Raw genomic sequence first — 15,214 nt, 5'->3', positions numbered from 1 at the left:
TGGTTGTGAATTATGATGAATTTTGGTATTATTCTGCTGAAATTTATTGTAAATTTTGTTTTTTTTATGTTAAACTAAATAAGGAAATATGATGCTGATTACTTTTTCAAGGCTTTTTTTTTGTTATTTTCTTGCTGGAATGTATTCCAAACTTGATTGGTAAACTCATGGCTAGAACATAACAAAGAATTGTTTTGACCGTGTTTTTTTAAAGTGGTGTTAAATTACTCACGAAATAGAGGTTTTACAATCACACGTCAACATCACATAAAACAGAACCACCGGCTAAACTTACACAAAACTTACCAAGTTCAATCACGTGTCAAAGGCCATCCTCGACTTGTACACCGTCTCGCAGCTACGGCGAGAATTGCAGCCCTGCCAGGACACCTTCGTCCATCAATCTGACGTGTCAAACCTGATGAGTAACTCTGGTTACTCATCAGAATTAGCAATGTTCTTTAGAATGGAAAGGACAAGACATAAGATTATAATTTAAAAGCACCTCACAGTAAATTGCAGTCATAGGAGACAAAATAATGTAATATCATATGTAGTTCTGTGCACGTAAGTCAGGATCCGTGGCTTATCAAAGTTTCAAAAAATCACAATAGAGTAACGAATACTTGCACTATTTAAGATGAACTAGTACTCACATCTGATGTTTCCACGAATGAAATATCAGCATACGCATGAAATGATATAGCACTTATCCACACCTTGATCTGTACCAAGTGAAATATTAGATGCAAACAAAGAGAATCTCATATTGCAAGTAACAGGCCTGTTAAACTTAGACAAAATAATAAACAGCTTGAACAAGGAGGATTGGGGTGTCTACTATTTGATCATGTTAATTACAGTAATAAACTTTCTTTACCTTGAGATTTTTGTAGCCATAAATCTTGCCATCCTCGCCAAAGAAATGATTCAGGTCAAATGGTTCGACAGAAATACCGTTTTCTGAACACACCTCGTCAGGGTTCCTTGCTGTGAGCATGAACAAAAAAAAACATTAACAATCTGAAGTTCCAAAAGTAACAGGGTTATGAATTTATTGACTTCAGTCAGTTCAAGAGCATATATCAACTCTTTTCCTATTGCACTTAATTAAATTTGCAACTAAATGTAAAAAAACTCATAATTTACTACTGGTACATTACAAATCTTTTCTGCACAATTCTGACTAATGTAAACTGGCAGAACATGGGCAATCGCACAATGAAAATGTTAGTTACAGGGTAATTCTTTTTATGAGAAACTAGAGGACTTCTCCAATTCAATCATGAAGATTAGATGAGAGCAATGAAGGGAATTCTATACCAATAAACACGTTCATGCATTTGTTTGCCTCGATTCCAGCATCTATTGAACAAAAAGAAAAGGTTAGATTAACCTGGTACTCTGCCCATACAAAAAAAATGCTTGAAAGCACTGATATACAATGGATACTGAACACATTACCATCACAAGTAACACACAAACGTAACGTTAGATCTTTAAGGCCAATACAGTAAAAATAGGAGATACTATTCTCCATGTTTCTAGAAATCATAAAAATGTCACTACTTTGAACAGAGTTAAGTGTCCCACACAAGACAGACGAAGTAAGTGAAAGGCAGCAATGGTGACAATCAACTGTATTTAAAAGATCAAACAGTTGGCAATTCCGTATTCAAACAAGAGATACGGAGTTCTTTCCAGAGTGCAAAAGGTCTATCTTCACTAGAAACCACAAGCATGAACATTGCTTGACCAAAGGATCATAGCAAAACAAGTAACGGATGACGATACCTGGTGAAGATGCGTAGCCCCTCAAATGCTCAGAAGATTTTCAGGTGACAAGCCTCACAAGTTCCGATCGCATTGCTTCTCGTCTTGCAACCTCCGTGTTACCATGGATAGGATACATGTGTAACTTCATCTTTTCTTCACTGACCACATCCTCATTAACTTCAATGTGGTCGAGGCATAAACTTTTTTCTGTCCCTGTGCCCCCTCCAAGTGAGTCCTCACGCCCCCTAAGCACACAATAGAGAGATCATATGTGCAAATTTTCACGATGTGATAGGGACATGAGCCTAAGAATATGTGCACATACCTCTTTCTACTTTCTGAACCTGAAGTACTACCTCCCTGGCTGCTCGTGCTAACACCTTCGACAAAGCCTCCCTGACCCTTTGAAAGATAAATCTGCAACTATGTACTTAAACATTTAAGTGAAACTTCAATTTTGGTTCTTCTAACAGAACAAATTTTGGAAAGAACAAGTTACCTTCTCATCAATAGCCTTTAACAAATGTTCCAGATTATTCAGAAAACAACTTGCCTTCACTGCAAATTTTATGTCATATGAATGATCGTCAACCCATTCAACTGTGCCAATTACTAGACCCTTCATATCAAACACTGCAGCACCCATCAACTCTAATTCCTCTCATTTAAGTTCACCTAACTTCTGTGGTCCTGCTGCAGGGCAACTCATAGCGAACATATTTTCACTTTCACTCACAAGCACTCCATTTTGACAGACAGCTCTGCAGTTTGGAATGCTGCAATAAGAACTGTTAAAATATATAAATGTTAAGAAGTCTAGTACTATAATCAAATTATGAATTATAACAATGCACCTTATTGTTCCACTCATCAAACCAAGTTTTCCTTTCGTTTCCACCGCAGCAATTGTAAAAATGTTTTGTCTTGTAATTGGACATTCACTGAAATTAACAGACTGAGGGGGACAAGAGTCAGCGGCTACTTGTAAGATGACATGATTGGATTTTGTGTTTCTCATTAAAACACTGGCATCCTGCTCCGTCTCATCCTGGAAACGGACAGTCACAGAATCTCCATTCCGGATTACAACTTTATGTGCACATACTAATACCTTGTTGCAATCTGAGAAAATTATAAATCCAGTGCCAAATCCAACAGCATCCATTTGTCGATATCGAATGATAGCAACGACAGACGGAGATACGAGTTTAGATAATTCATCTAACACCTGCTTCTTGGATGCAATCTGAAAATTAAAAACATATGTAATGCTTAGTCCATGTATTCAGTTTGGAATTGGAAATATTATGAAGACAAGGGAAAGACTATGATTTATACAAACAATAAATCTTATAGTTCTTTTTACCGGAGGCATATCGCTGCACTTTTCCAACAGAGATGCACCTCTCAGCTTGCTCCTGGCAACTTAATTTCTTGTAAAAAAAATGTGGGACTGCTTCAATGAAGAGCAAACTAATTAAGACAGGAGCAGTGTTAGTTGAGACTAAAAAAGTTACAAAAGGAAGCAATATAAAGTGAACCTGCACTGGTTTCTTCTATACATAAATATCAATGGCCCCGACGAAGGGAGAACTCAAAGATGATCCAGCGGCTACCGAGTATACTAATGTAATTTACTCGACGGTGAATAGTTCACCACTATTGCCATTACTTGCCGCTGTGGTTAAAACTGAAGTTTCGCTGTATCGATAGCCCAGATATAATTATATAACCACGAGTTGTCCATTTGTAACAACAAGAAGGTAAAACCCTAATCTAGTGTTCTTGACTCTTCAGATCTAGTAGCAGTATCTATGGCTGTAAATCTCAACACCCTTTTGATATCACCCCCGATTACCCAACCCCTCGTCGATTTGATCGGCAGATTCATTACCGGAAAATCAGCGAGGCCTTGACAGTAACGCCGCCTCCAAGCCGCGCCGACGCTGCGTGATGCAGCCGTTGCCCCAGCTCCCGTCGGTGATGGCCACGATGGACGGTTGGGGCGAGGGGTGTGGACTTGGATACGCGGAGGGGAGTATCGGGGAAGGAGGAGGCCGTGCGGTGGGTTGTGCTGAAGCCTGAAGGAGGCAACTTGCGAGAGAGCGAGGAGGGCGCGGGCGGCGGGAGAGACAGATTCCTCCAATCGGGAATCGAATTGGTAGGGGTTTTTTTTTAATACGGAGTAGGAGAAATTATTGAGGACCATGTTGGGCCTCTGGCGGTATGGCCCAATGAGGAGCCCAAAGTCCAAACCTATGGCCCAATCCTGATCTTGAGAGTCCAAACCGTAGCATGTTCTTCTCTTCTTGCTTCGTATATCCTCCTCACCTTCCTTCGTCTCGTCTCCAGCTTCCTCCTCCTCGTCGCCTAGGGTTCCGATCCGCATCTCGCCGCCGTCGCCATGGACGAGTAAGTACCTACGTCTCCTCCTACTCACCCTACCCCCTCTTTCCTCCTCTATACCACGGTAACTAACCCCGATCCCCACCCTTGCAGCTTCTTCGACGAGGACGGCGAGCAGCTCATGGACCCGGACGCGCGGGACCTCTCGCCGGAGCCGCAGGCCCAGCCCTACGAAGACCTCGAGGACGATCTCGGAGACGAAGACGGCGCCGGCGCCGGCTGGAACCGCGACCGCTCCCCGACCCCCGTGCACGGCGACGACGGGGCCGGGTCCTCTTCCAGGCCTCGGAAGCGCCTTCTGAAGAAGGGCGGCGGTGGCGTGCCGGGCGACGATCTGGAGGATTGGGGCGAGGAGGCGGCGGGGCTGGCGGATGAGGGCTTGGAGGACCACGACGCCGACGCGGCCAGGAAGAGGAAGGGGTCGTCGAGCCTCAGGGACCTCGCGAGGGGCGGCGGCAAGGAAAAGCATGAGAAGAAGAGGAGGAAGGATGATAGGGTGGTGGAGAGGGAGAGGAGGGGATTGTCTTCCGGTGGGAAAGGCGGTGGTGCTGATGAGCAGGAGGAAGGGGAGAGGGAGATCCAGGAGCTCTGGGATACCATTGCTGGGGCCGGCTCAGAGGTAATTGCCCATTGCCTCCAATCTTCTGTCGTCACTTATAATTAGTTGTAGCTGCTTGCATGTTGGAGTAAACACACCTTTTTTGTGTGAATTTTAGCTTGGTTTAGCTGCTCATGTGCCTGAGTGAAAGGGTTCTAGCTTCTGTTTTCTGCATAGGATACCATACTGTTCTGCTGAATTCTATTCGGGGAACATCTTATATTCTTGAAATGATTACTCATTCCATGATAATTGAGTTTGCTTTTGATCTCCTTGTTAGCAACATAGCCTTGGACAAATTAACAATACTGTGTTTTAACATTTTGTTCTCGGCTTCTCGCCAAACAGGATGACCAAGAAGGTGTTAGAACTGCAGATGATGATAATTTCATTGATGATACCGGAGTTGACCCAGCTGACCGTTATGACAATGATAACGGTGGCCACTCTCCTCGACATTATGCACAGGTATTCAGACTCAGTTGCTCATATGCCATTGGTTATCCTCTTACTGCCAATTTTGGATGAATTACCTTAAAGGTCGAGTCAAGGCCTTTTAGTTGGGTATTTTACCCCTGTTTGAATGGAAATACACTGAACCTGAATAGGGACTTTGGTGTTCACATGTGAAGAGAAAGAAAATGGATATGCCGTATACTATCTGTATTATTACAAATCTCATCCTCATAGAATTTACTACGTAAGAGATTTTGTTTCATATCATTGGTTGATTATGATGACTAATACCAATATCCGAGTTAAGGACATTATGGGCTTAAGCAGCGAATCTGCATATGTCATGGTGCTGTGATTCACTTAAGGAATGCTGTATTCAGCTATAGAAGAATGATGCCAGTATAGACCTGTTATATAATGACATAACATGACCCTGGGGGAGTAGATTGTAGTTTTAGGGGGTAAAGGTTGATGAAACTATGGTGCCCTGCTATCTTACATGAAACATTACAGAACATTTTGTTGATTCATGGCTTTTGTAAGTACTACGTGAGTTAATTCTCTTTTTTATAGGCAGAGGAAGCTGAAGAGGATGATGAAATTGAGCGGCTCTTTAAGGGTGGTAAGAAGAAGAAGAAAAATGATCGACCGCGTGCAGATATTGGTCTTATAGTTGAACAGTTCATTGCTGAGTTTGAAGTAGCGTCTGAAGAAGATGCGAACCTAAATAGGCAATCCAAACCGGCCATTAACAAACTTATGAAGCTTCCACTGCTTATAGAGGTTCTTTCAAAGTAAGATCTTTGGAAGTAGCCTACCAAAACTTTATCTCTGGTACTAATCCGTTTGCTACCTGTTGTAGCTAGTTCTAATTATCATCATCTCTATATGACTATTTACAGGAAGAATCTCCAGCAGGAATTCCTTGATCATGGAATACTCACTCTTCTGAAAAACTGGCTTGAACCTTTACCTGATGGAAGCATGCCAAATATGAATATTCGAACTGCTGTACTGAAGTTACTATCTGATGTAGGCGAAACATTTTTTTCTCTGTTCCTTCCGAACTATGAAATCTCTAGTTATAGCATCGAACATTGTTGTTACCTTATTATGATATGACTTGATATTTGTATTTTCATTATTAAGACTTGATATTTTGATTTTCGTTCTTGCATGTCTTCTTTCTCATGAAGATTTGTATCTATCTCTACAGTTTCCAATTGATTTGGAGCAATTCGACAGAAGGGAGCAGCTCAAGAAAAGTGGCCTGGGAAAGGTTTGTTTTAGTTTTTTGCATTCTGGAAGGTTATCCTTAGATTATGTGTGATCCTTAACTATCAACTGTATTCCTTTGTTGCTGTACAGGTTATCATGTTTTTGTCAAAATCTGATGAGGAGACTACTTCCAATCGAAAATTAGCCAAGGAACTAGTTGATAAATGGGTAATGTCTTGTTCTTTCTAAGCATTTGTATTTTATGCTGAAGGCTAGCTGGTCTCTGTGACTAATGTGAACAAAAAAATTACAGAGTCGACCAATATTCCAAAAGAGCACGAGGTTTGAGGATATGAGGAGATATGATGATGAAAGAGCTCCTTACCGGCGTCCTCAAATGAAGAAGTGAGTGCCGCACTTCTCATTCACTTATGATCCATTGCATGGCCTAATGTCTGATTGGCAGTATTCTATTTTTAGTTTTCTGTCCCTGATCTCTATTTTTCTTGGTTATGCTTTCCTTCAATTAAGGCCTTCTTCAAGTAGTTCTGGAATGGAATCCAGAGATGATGATCTTGATGCTGACTTCTCTCAGTAAGTCCAGTCATACATTTTATTTGTGTTACATCTGATGCAGGTTGCATGCCATCCACATTTTTAAAATTAATTTGTTCTGTGTTCTGGATACAGGCGCAAGTCTGGGCAAAGTGGTTCTAGGCAGCACGCCTCTAGGCCAGAAGCATCGCCCTTAGACTTCGTCATTCGTCCACAGTCCAAAATTGACCCCGAACAGATACGGGCTCGTGCTAAGCAAGTTGTCCAAGACCAGCGCCGTCTGAAGGTTCTGTCCCCCACCTTCTAGACTGATTGCATTTGATACTAGCATGTAGTTATAAATTGTGGGAGCAAGACCATTTATCCTTCATGTTGTAATGCAGATGAACAAGAAACTGCAGCAGCTGAAAGCACCAAAGAAGAAAAATCTGCAGGCATCAAAGCTTAGTGTGGAAGGCCGCGGGATGGTCAAGTACTTGTAAACTATCCACTCCGACGGCCTTGCCCTGCATGTATGAGTCTGCAGCAGGCTGCTGAAGCAGTATCAAGCACTGTACCACCACCGCCATCGGTGGATCAAATTGCTTGGATAATCTTGGATTGTTGATCAAATTTTTTCCATAGCCTGGTGGGGTGCATCGCTCATGCTTCTGGAACTTCGGCATTTTTACCACAGATGCTCCTATAGATACCATCACTATGCATGATCATAGTGTGTTTCAAGCGCGGAGAGTGATGCCTCTATACTGTATAAATGTTGATGGAATCTGATCTGGCTATAAGTTGAGTTCGGATGTATCTGGAAGGACGTGATGCCTTGTTTATGGAATCTAAACAACATTAGTGTGACAAACCAACAATAAATTGAGTATGCGAAATTATGATACAATTTCTGTCTGTGTGATGATGTGTGACAAAATAAAGCTACGAGTGAGGTGATGATACGGGAAATGCACCCATAGCAGCTTCCAAATTAAATTGAAGATGCTTGTAGATCTGGCTAATCCTTTTATACACTTGTCGCAGATTCCAAATGTAGATTCCTGTAGATCTGGCTAATTCTTTTTCATCTCACTGGGACACTGGGTATTGTTGTCCAAGTACGATGTGATGAAGAATATGTACCCAAGTTTTCATTTGGACAAGATTGTGAGATGCTAAGTGAGATATTACTGCTAAGCAAAGGTAGTTTGCTTAAATTAGAGATTTCTTTGCTTATGACAGACGTAGTAGTTCGTGTTTAAAAAACAAACAAACGCAATAGTTGATGCAAGAATCATCATCTCAATTTAGTGTTAAAAAAGTATCAGCTGAAAACTGCTAGTATTTAGTGAAACTGACGGGTCGCGAGTTTTACAGGAAAGGAGGTGAGACTGAACAAGGAGTGACGTTTGGCACTGCTGCTATACTTCCGTCTGTTATTACAAGCCAGACATTACATTCAGCCGCTGTAAATAACAGCTCAACACAGAAACCATTACTCAAATCCGTTGCGTATTTAATTTCGAAAAAGGAAAATATCGTTGCATATTTTTGTTTCCCTTTTGGGAAAACGCCAAGAATAGAGGTCCTCTCTTCTTCCACCTCCGGTTTCTCCTGCAGCCTCTTCTTCCGCTTCCTCCTCCCCCAAACCATCTCGATTTCCACGAGCCATCCGCAGCACGCGCACCAACCCAACAACCCAGGCCCCGCCCCCGCCCGAGCAGCACAATCCCGCGGCCTCCGCGCGCGCGCATTCCTCGCGCCGCGCACAGCCTCAGCTCCCCCCCGACGCCGCCCCTCTCGCCGGCGGCGGCGGCGCCATGCCGCGGCGGGGCGAGACGGCGGTGGTCCCCATTGAATCCGAAGGCGGCGGCGGCGGCCAAGGCAGGCCCAAGAGCCCGCGCCGCTCGCGCAGCCAGGGCCCCGGCCACCACGGCCACCGCGGCCCGCAGCACCGGAACGGCGGCCACCCGCAGCCGCCGCAGGAGTTCCGGCCGTTCCGGAGGTGGTTCCCTTTCCTGGTGCCGCTCTTCATCGTAGCCAACATCGCCCTCTTCGTCCTCACAATGTACGAGAACGACTGCCCCGCCCACGCCGCGGCCGCCGGCGCCGCGATCGGCGGCTCCGTCGGCGGGGCGGGCGCTGCGCAGGGATGCTTGCTGGAGCCGGAGCTCGGGAGGTTCGCGTTCCAGTCGTACAGGGAGAACCCCCTCGTTGGGCCCTCTTCCGCCACGTAAGCCGCCCCCTGAAATGTTTGGATCTTTGGGGTCATTCTCTTGTTCTAGATGCCTGCATTGTGTGGAATGATTTAGATTTGAGCCAACGCCCTTTGCTTTCGACCTAAATTCATGGCTGTAGGTATGGCCTTTGAGTAATTTAGCTGTTAGTTTGAAATTTTGTACAAAATCTAGGCGCTCCTTGATTTGGCAGGAGACAAATAGCCTTGCCTTCTTACTTTCTTAGTGATTTTAAACTGATATGACTACCTTGTCTATAGTTCAGATGCTGTTTCTTTGGTCAAGAAGGTTCAAACTTCATACTTCATATTTGATCAGTGTTGCCTGCTTGCTTTTCATTTTAAAAGAAGTTCTTATGATGTCACTTGTTTGAATTTCATCAAAGTTGCACCTATCCATACATCTGTGGTTGTTGTGGACACTGAAACTTTTTTATTCTAGACTAGAAGTAGGCATTTTGAAGTTTTAAGCATAACTCATAAGTTGGAGCATTTGCGCCGTGGCAAGGTTGAATAATCAGTTGTTCTAGTTAGAAGTGTCAAGCGAGGTGGATATGGGAAGACTCGGCATAACTTCATTTTTTTAGCATCCGTTAGATGCACCAGTGTTGAATGATCTTCACATTTTCCCTTGGTCTGTTCCAACATTGTCGCTTCTTTTCTTGTAATGTATGAAAAGAAGTCCGCAATATTTTCTTTTCACCCTTGTGAGTATTGTCTGATAAGAGGTAACTAACATGTGTACCAATTCGTTAGATTGTTGAAAATGGGGGCACTTGAAACTAGTAAAGTTGCCAAAGATCACGAAGGGTGGCGCCTCATCACTTGCATTTGGTTACATGCTGGTGTTATCCACATACTTGCTAATATGCTCAGTCTCCTTATGATTGGAATCAGGCTTGAGAAGGAATTCGGTTTCCGTAAGTATAAACATAATTTTGCATCGAACTTGTTCTTCATTTCATTGCACAAATTTTGCACCTTCACTTCTCTGGAGCCTAGACAGTTCCTTCAAGAGCTAATAGCAATATCTAACTTGACCAGGATTTTTTCAATGCAGTGAGGATCGGCACACTATATGTGATCTCAGGGGTTGGTGGTAGCTTGCTGTCTGCTCTATTTATGGTGTCAAATATCTCTGTCGGTGCTTCAGGTGCACTGTTTGGATTACTGGGCTCCATGCTGTCCGAGCTGATAACAAATTGGACAATATATGAGAATAAGGTTGGTTCTAAAATCTACCATGTATTTTTACAAACTGTACCATAGTTCTTGTGTCTAACTTCATTATTGTTTTAAAATACAGTTTGCAGCTTTATTGACTCTTGTTATGATCATTGCTATCAACTTAGCTGTTGGGATCCTTCCGCATGTTGATAACTTTGCTCATATTGGAGGATTTATATCGGGGTTCTTTCTTGGTTTTGTCCTCCTAATCCGCCCACAATTCGGATACATTAACCAAAAGAACTCGCCTCTTGGATTATCCACAGGCCCAACTAAATGCAAGTACAAGACATATCAAATTATACTTTTGGTGATTGCTTTGATGATATTAATCTCTGGGTAAATACCTTCCTGATCTGCACACAAACAATAATGATCTATTAATCCTCTAGGTTTCAGTTGCCTTTGCTAAACTTCACTATTGGCAGGTTCACCATTGGCTTTGTATTGCTAATGAAAGGGTTCAATGCTAGCGAGAACTGTTCTTGGTGCCATTATCTGAGCTGCGTTCCTACTTCAAAATGGAGTTGCAAAGCACCGAGCAACTATTGCCTGGTAAGTTATTTATACGGATACAGTTCTAAGAATTTCGTTATCCCATGCAATATCTCATGTGTGATCACAAGTTGGCATATAGCTTTTTTCTGGCATTCTGGATAAATGTGTCTAACAGTAAATCAAAATGAATATATGAACACAGAACATGCTTGATTCATAAAAAAAATCTCTTAGATGAAAACCATTAGAGGGTTAACAGTGCATGCTGCAATGAGCCGATGACATGTTGTAACAGTCAAAAGGGCCTAGGTTGGTTTTCAACTCTTGTGCTCTCCTTTCAACCTGTAAGCATAACTAGAGCTTTCAGTTCCGTTGCCAGAGTTCGTTATCACTGCTGTGGTACTGCTACATTGATGTCTCATTCTAGTTTTACATCCTCACAGAAGGTCACTAATATTTCTAAGTTTCTCCTGCAGTCTTCACAGCTTGAAAATCAATTAAATCTGACATGTCAAAGCACCGGAAAGACCGAAACTTATGTTCTCAACAATCCAAGCAACGCGGAAGCGATTAAAAACCTTTGTCTTGGCCTCTGCAGTTGATGGTGAATGTATGTACTTTCATGACAAGGAATTGATATCTGCATATTTATGGAAGGCAAGTAGAAGCCTATATTCACAGTGCGACCTCAGATAATGCCTTTGGGCCTCTATAATTGCCTTCTAATGTATATACTGTGTATTCCAAATGGCAGCTCGCAGTCATGAAAGATGGATAATTTGAGGCAGTAGTTTCTAAAATCCCAATTGACCACTTGCATTCTTATCTTGTCTTATGAAGATGCAAACATGTTGAGCTTAAACTGTTGCATCAACAGAAGGAAGGTTTGGTGAAGAAAATTTGACAGTAGATGAAGTATACCTTGTCTAATGTAATTATCCAGAACATTAGCTGACAGTAGATGAAGTATACTAAAAACATATTACAACTTAGGACTACAACTAACCTGCCAAATAAAGTTAAACTGATCAATGATTTCATAGTGTCTACTGTCTAGTCATATTTTCAATATCAGTCATATGCTGCACAGCATGGGCGGGCCCAGCTTTATTCAAGGGTATTCAACTGAATACCCATCAAATTTTGCAAAAAAATAAATATGTACACTATGTATTCTGTATGTATGCATGTAAATAAGATTTTGGGACTAAACTCAAGGGTATTCCAGCATTGAGTGTAAAAATGGACTAGTCCATCTCTCTCCTTCCTCCAAGTCGGACCAATGCTCCAAATAGGATTTTGGGTCGTTGAAAACCGAACTATATGCTCGATACATGTAGTCTCGTATGACCTTTATTGATGTCAATCTACACCTCGCATCTCCTCGCCTCCTTCTAAATCCCCAAACAGACATGTCTCTAATTCTAAAAACCTAGCGATTGCTCCTACCTCCTCCTTTACTCTGCTCCTCAGTGTCCCTGTCTTTGGGTTGACCGCTGCTCTCTCATTCGTTGCTTCCGCCATCCCGCGGTTTCACATGTGCGCTGCGCTGCGAACAACAGAACAACGTCTCAAACTCTCGATCAGAGACGCAAATATTTGCAATTTTGATTAGCAAATTTTCAGAACAATTTTGAATACCCACGGTCAGAATCTTGGGCCCGCCCCTGCTGCATAGTTGCATTATTTATTCCATTGTTCAGCTTCTCCTATGCTGTACGTTAGCTTTCCTCGTTACCTTTTCTTCACTTCAAGCATGTATCTCATTGTCATCAAATGATACCAAAAAATAGCAGTAACTAGCTGGTTATATTGAAGTTGAATACTTTTTGGGGGAACTTCAAATTCCCATCCTCAAAAACCCAGATCCACCAGTGTCAGCTGCTACAAAATGCACGTGACCACTTCCGCAGTTGTTGCCTTCCGCCCTTCCCTGAAGTTCCATAGCTCATTGATGACATGCAATCCGTAAGGGCTATTCTCATTAAGCTCGCAACCTTCACCGCATAGCAGACGCTATCGCCATAATCAATCCGCAGTCGTTGCAGTTTTGAATCATCATCATCTATAACCTCCTGCAATTGTCCAGAAATCAAAGATGTTGGAGCCAAATGGCCAATGATTCTTCACCGAAAATTCAGAGAATGGAAGTGCACGGATGATGTAGGAAAATTGGATAAACACCTTATCTTCTTCATCAACCTGAATGGTCGTAAATGGATGACAGGATGGCTCCTTCATTTTATCCTGCCAACTTGAGATCAACCTTGCAGCTTTCCCATCTCCTTCATTTTATCTGTTGGGTGGTAAGTGGGACCCACATGTCGGATGCCAGGATCGAATCGGGATTCCCCGGGTAGACAGAGGAGCTTAACGGGTGTCAGGCAAAAGCTGACGTGGACAAAAAAACGGTTCGACCCGTCCGACCTGGCATCCGACATGTGGGCCCCACTTCTCAGAAACATCATCAAATGCTCTTAATTACCTGATTTGGGTTCTGTGAGAAGATCTGTCCGAAAAAGTGTGGTTTTGTGAGACTATTAGTCATAACTGTGGCCCGTTGAAATTCTAGCCACAAGAAGTGTGGTTTTGTGAAATTTACTCTTTTGATTAAAATGGAACTAGTACGTACTCCTTACGTTCTATAATTCTTGTCTCAAATTTGCCCAAAAATAGATGTATATATTCCTAAAGTGTCTAGATACATGTAAGTATTTGAATATATATATATAGGAATATGACGACTTTTTCGTACTACCGGGTGTAGTTACTCCCACGTACGTTTCACACAAATTTGGTAGAATATAGCGCAATCGGGAGAATGTAGAATGTAGAATGTAGAATGTAGTATATGGGTAGTATGTAGTATATAGAACATAGAATATATTCTACTTTTTAGGTAGAATATGCAGTTTTTTAACATACTCTATTGTATATACAAATATGAAAACATTTCTAAAACATAGTAAAAACTACGTGCCAACTTGCAATTTTTTCATGTAGTTCGCTTTGAAGTATCTTATAAATAGTATCTGAATTTATTAAAAGCGATAAAGTATAATATATTCTATCATATGGTAGAATATTCAACATGGGAGTAACTACACCTGGGAGTACTTTGTAATTTTTCCAGTTTGGTAAATTAGTACTGTATGAGTCATATATATTGTAGACACCAGACGAAGCAATGGTTTGTCCAAACTTAAAAAAAAATCTATTCTTTAATGTGTTTGTGAGAAAGCGTGAAAAGAGCCAAGAGACTTAAATTTTGGACTTCAGCAATCATAATTATACGAATTTAGAATTCGCCAATAAATTGGTTACCGTCTTTTCAATATAAATTATTGCAATATTCAAATTGCAATATCAATGAATTAGAAAAATTCATTTAAGTAAAAAAGAATACTATGCAATAACCTACTAAAAAAGGATATTCTGAAATAATAATAAGAAATTTGTATTCGATTTCTATTCATCTTACATATTAGAGATTATTATTGTATGTACTCCTTTGTTTAGAGTATTCTATGTCTAATTATTCAAGAAATTAGATTGATTGATACGAGTTGATTTCCCATTACGATGGATGGAAGAAAGAATGGATAGTCCAATAGCGGCTTCAGCAGCCGCAAGGGCTATAACAAAAATTGCGAAAATGTCTCCTTTTAATTGGCGACTATCAAATAGATCAGAAAATGTTACGAGATTTAGATTAATTGAATTCAGTATAAGTTCAAGACATATTAAAGCTCTAACCATGTTTCGGCTTGTGATCAATCCATAGATACCAATCGAAAATAAATAGACACTAAAAAAAAGTACATGCTCAAACATCATTAACGAACTCCTTATCAATCTCGATTCATTTCAATATGAGGACAAGAATTGAATCGATTCAATTAATTACAATAAAACAATTACACAACAAAAGAGAAAAGAAGGTATTTGTTGGCAGTAGATGGGTTTTACTAAATCAAAATTGTGATTCTTTAGTTATTTTTTTTAGATTTGTAATTCTTATAATTTTTACTCTTTCTAAGTTTTCTTATTGCCGAGCCATAGTAATAGCACCTATTAATAGTAATAGCACCTATTAAAGAAACTAGAAGAATTATGGAAATGAGTTCAAACGGAAGATAAAAATCGGTTGCTAAATGAATCCCAATTTGTTGAACATTATTTATAATTAAGCAATTGTTTCCTTTTAACAGCCTTTTCAAATCTCCAATCCACAATGGGGAGATCTATCGGACATACGCGAA

The 15,214-nt window shown here is 41.2% G+C and overlaps 2 protein-coding genes and 1 long non-coding RNA gene across 3 annotated transcripts; 2 read left to right on the top strand and 1 right to left on the bottom strand.

Moving 5' to 3' along the window:
• The first annotated feature begins 4,045 nt into the window (after positions 1-4,045).
• On the top strand, positions 4,046-7,906 carry LOC100837075 (protein IWS1 homolog 1). Its single transcript, XM_003568581.4, has 11 exons — positions 4,046-4,188; positions 4,276-4,801; positions 5,129-5,248; positions 5,810-6,030; positions 6,139-6,268; positions 6,453-6,515; positions 6,605-6,682; positions 6,768-6,859; positions 6,986-7,048; positions 7,145-7,295; positions 7,393-7,906. Exons 1-11 carry the CDS (start codon positions 4,181-4,183, stop codon positions 7,489-7,491), a joined length of 1,551 nt encoding a protein of 516 aa, XP_003568629.1. The 5' UTR covers positions 4,046-4,180; the 3' UTR covers positions 7,492-7,906.
• A 643-nt stretch (positions 7,907-8,549) lies between these two features.
• LOC100834911 (RHOMBOID-like protein 1) lies at positions 8,550-11,777 on the top strand. Its single transcript, XM_003568574.4, has 6 exons — positions 8,550-9,224; positions 9,984-10,147; positions 10,288-10,451; positions 10,534-10,793; positions 10,883-11,009; positions 11,429-11,777. Exons 1-6 carry the CDS (start codon positions 8,812-8,814, stop codon positions 11,552-11,554), a joined length of 1,254 nt encoding a protein of 417 aa, XP_003568622.1. The 5' UTR covers positions 8,550-8,811; the 3' UTR covers positions 11,555-11,777.
• A 255-nt stretch (positions 11,778-12,032) lies between these two features.
• On the bottom strand, positions 12,033-13,265 carry LOC112270683. Its single transcript, XR_002963089.1, has 3 exons — positions 13,137-13,265; positions 12,598-13,027; positions 12,033-12,501 (listed from the first exon to the last, which is right to left on the bottom strand). It is a non-coding gene; the product is annotated as an uncharacterized LOC112270683 (long non-coding RNA).
• Between the last annotated feature and the right edge of the window lie 1,949 nt (positions 13,266-15,214).

This window comes from Brachypodium distachyon, chromosome 2 (genome assembly GCF_000005505.3).
Source record: "Brachypodium distachyon strain Bd21 chromosome 2, Brachypodium_distachyon_v3.0, whole genome shotgun sequence".
NCBI lineage: Eukaryota > Viridiplantae > Streptophyta > Magnoliopsida > Poales > Poaceae > Brachypodium > Brachypodium distachyon.
Note: the sequence above shows the minus strand (reverse complement) of the source record. Positions and strands in the feature narration are given on the sequence as shown.

Coding starts and splice junctions, on each gene's coding strand:
- LOC100837075 (XM_003568581.4), top strand. Junction 6,031..6,138: donor CTTATAGAGGTTCTTTCAAA/GTAAGATCTTTG, acceptor GACTATTTACAG/GAAGAATCTCCAGCAGGAAT. Junction 6,683..6,767: donor AGGAACTAGTTGATAAATGG/GTAATGTCTTGT, acceptor AAAAAATTACAG/AGTCGACCAATATTCCAAAA.
- LOC100834911 (XM_003568574.4), top strand. CDS start 8,812: ATGCCGCGGCGGGGCGAGACGGCGGTGGTCCCCATTGAATCCGAAGGC. Junction 10,148..10,287: donor TGAGAAGGAATTCGGTTTCC/GTAAGTATAAAC, acceptor TTTTCAATGCAG/TGAGGATCGGCACACTATAT. Junction 10,452..10,533: donor GGACAATATATGAGAATAAG/GTTGGTTCTAAA, acceptor TTTAAAATACAG/TTTGCAGCTTTATTGACTCT.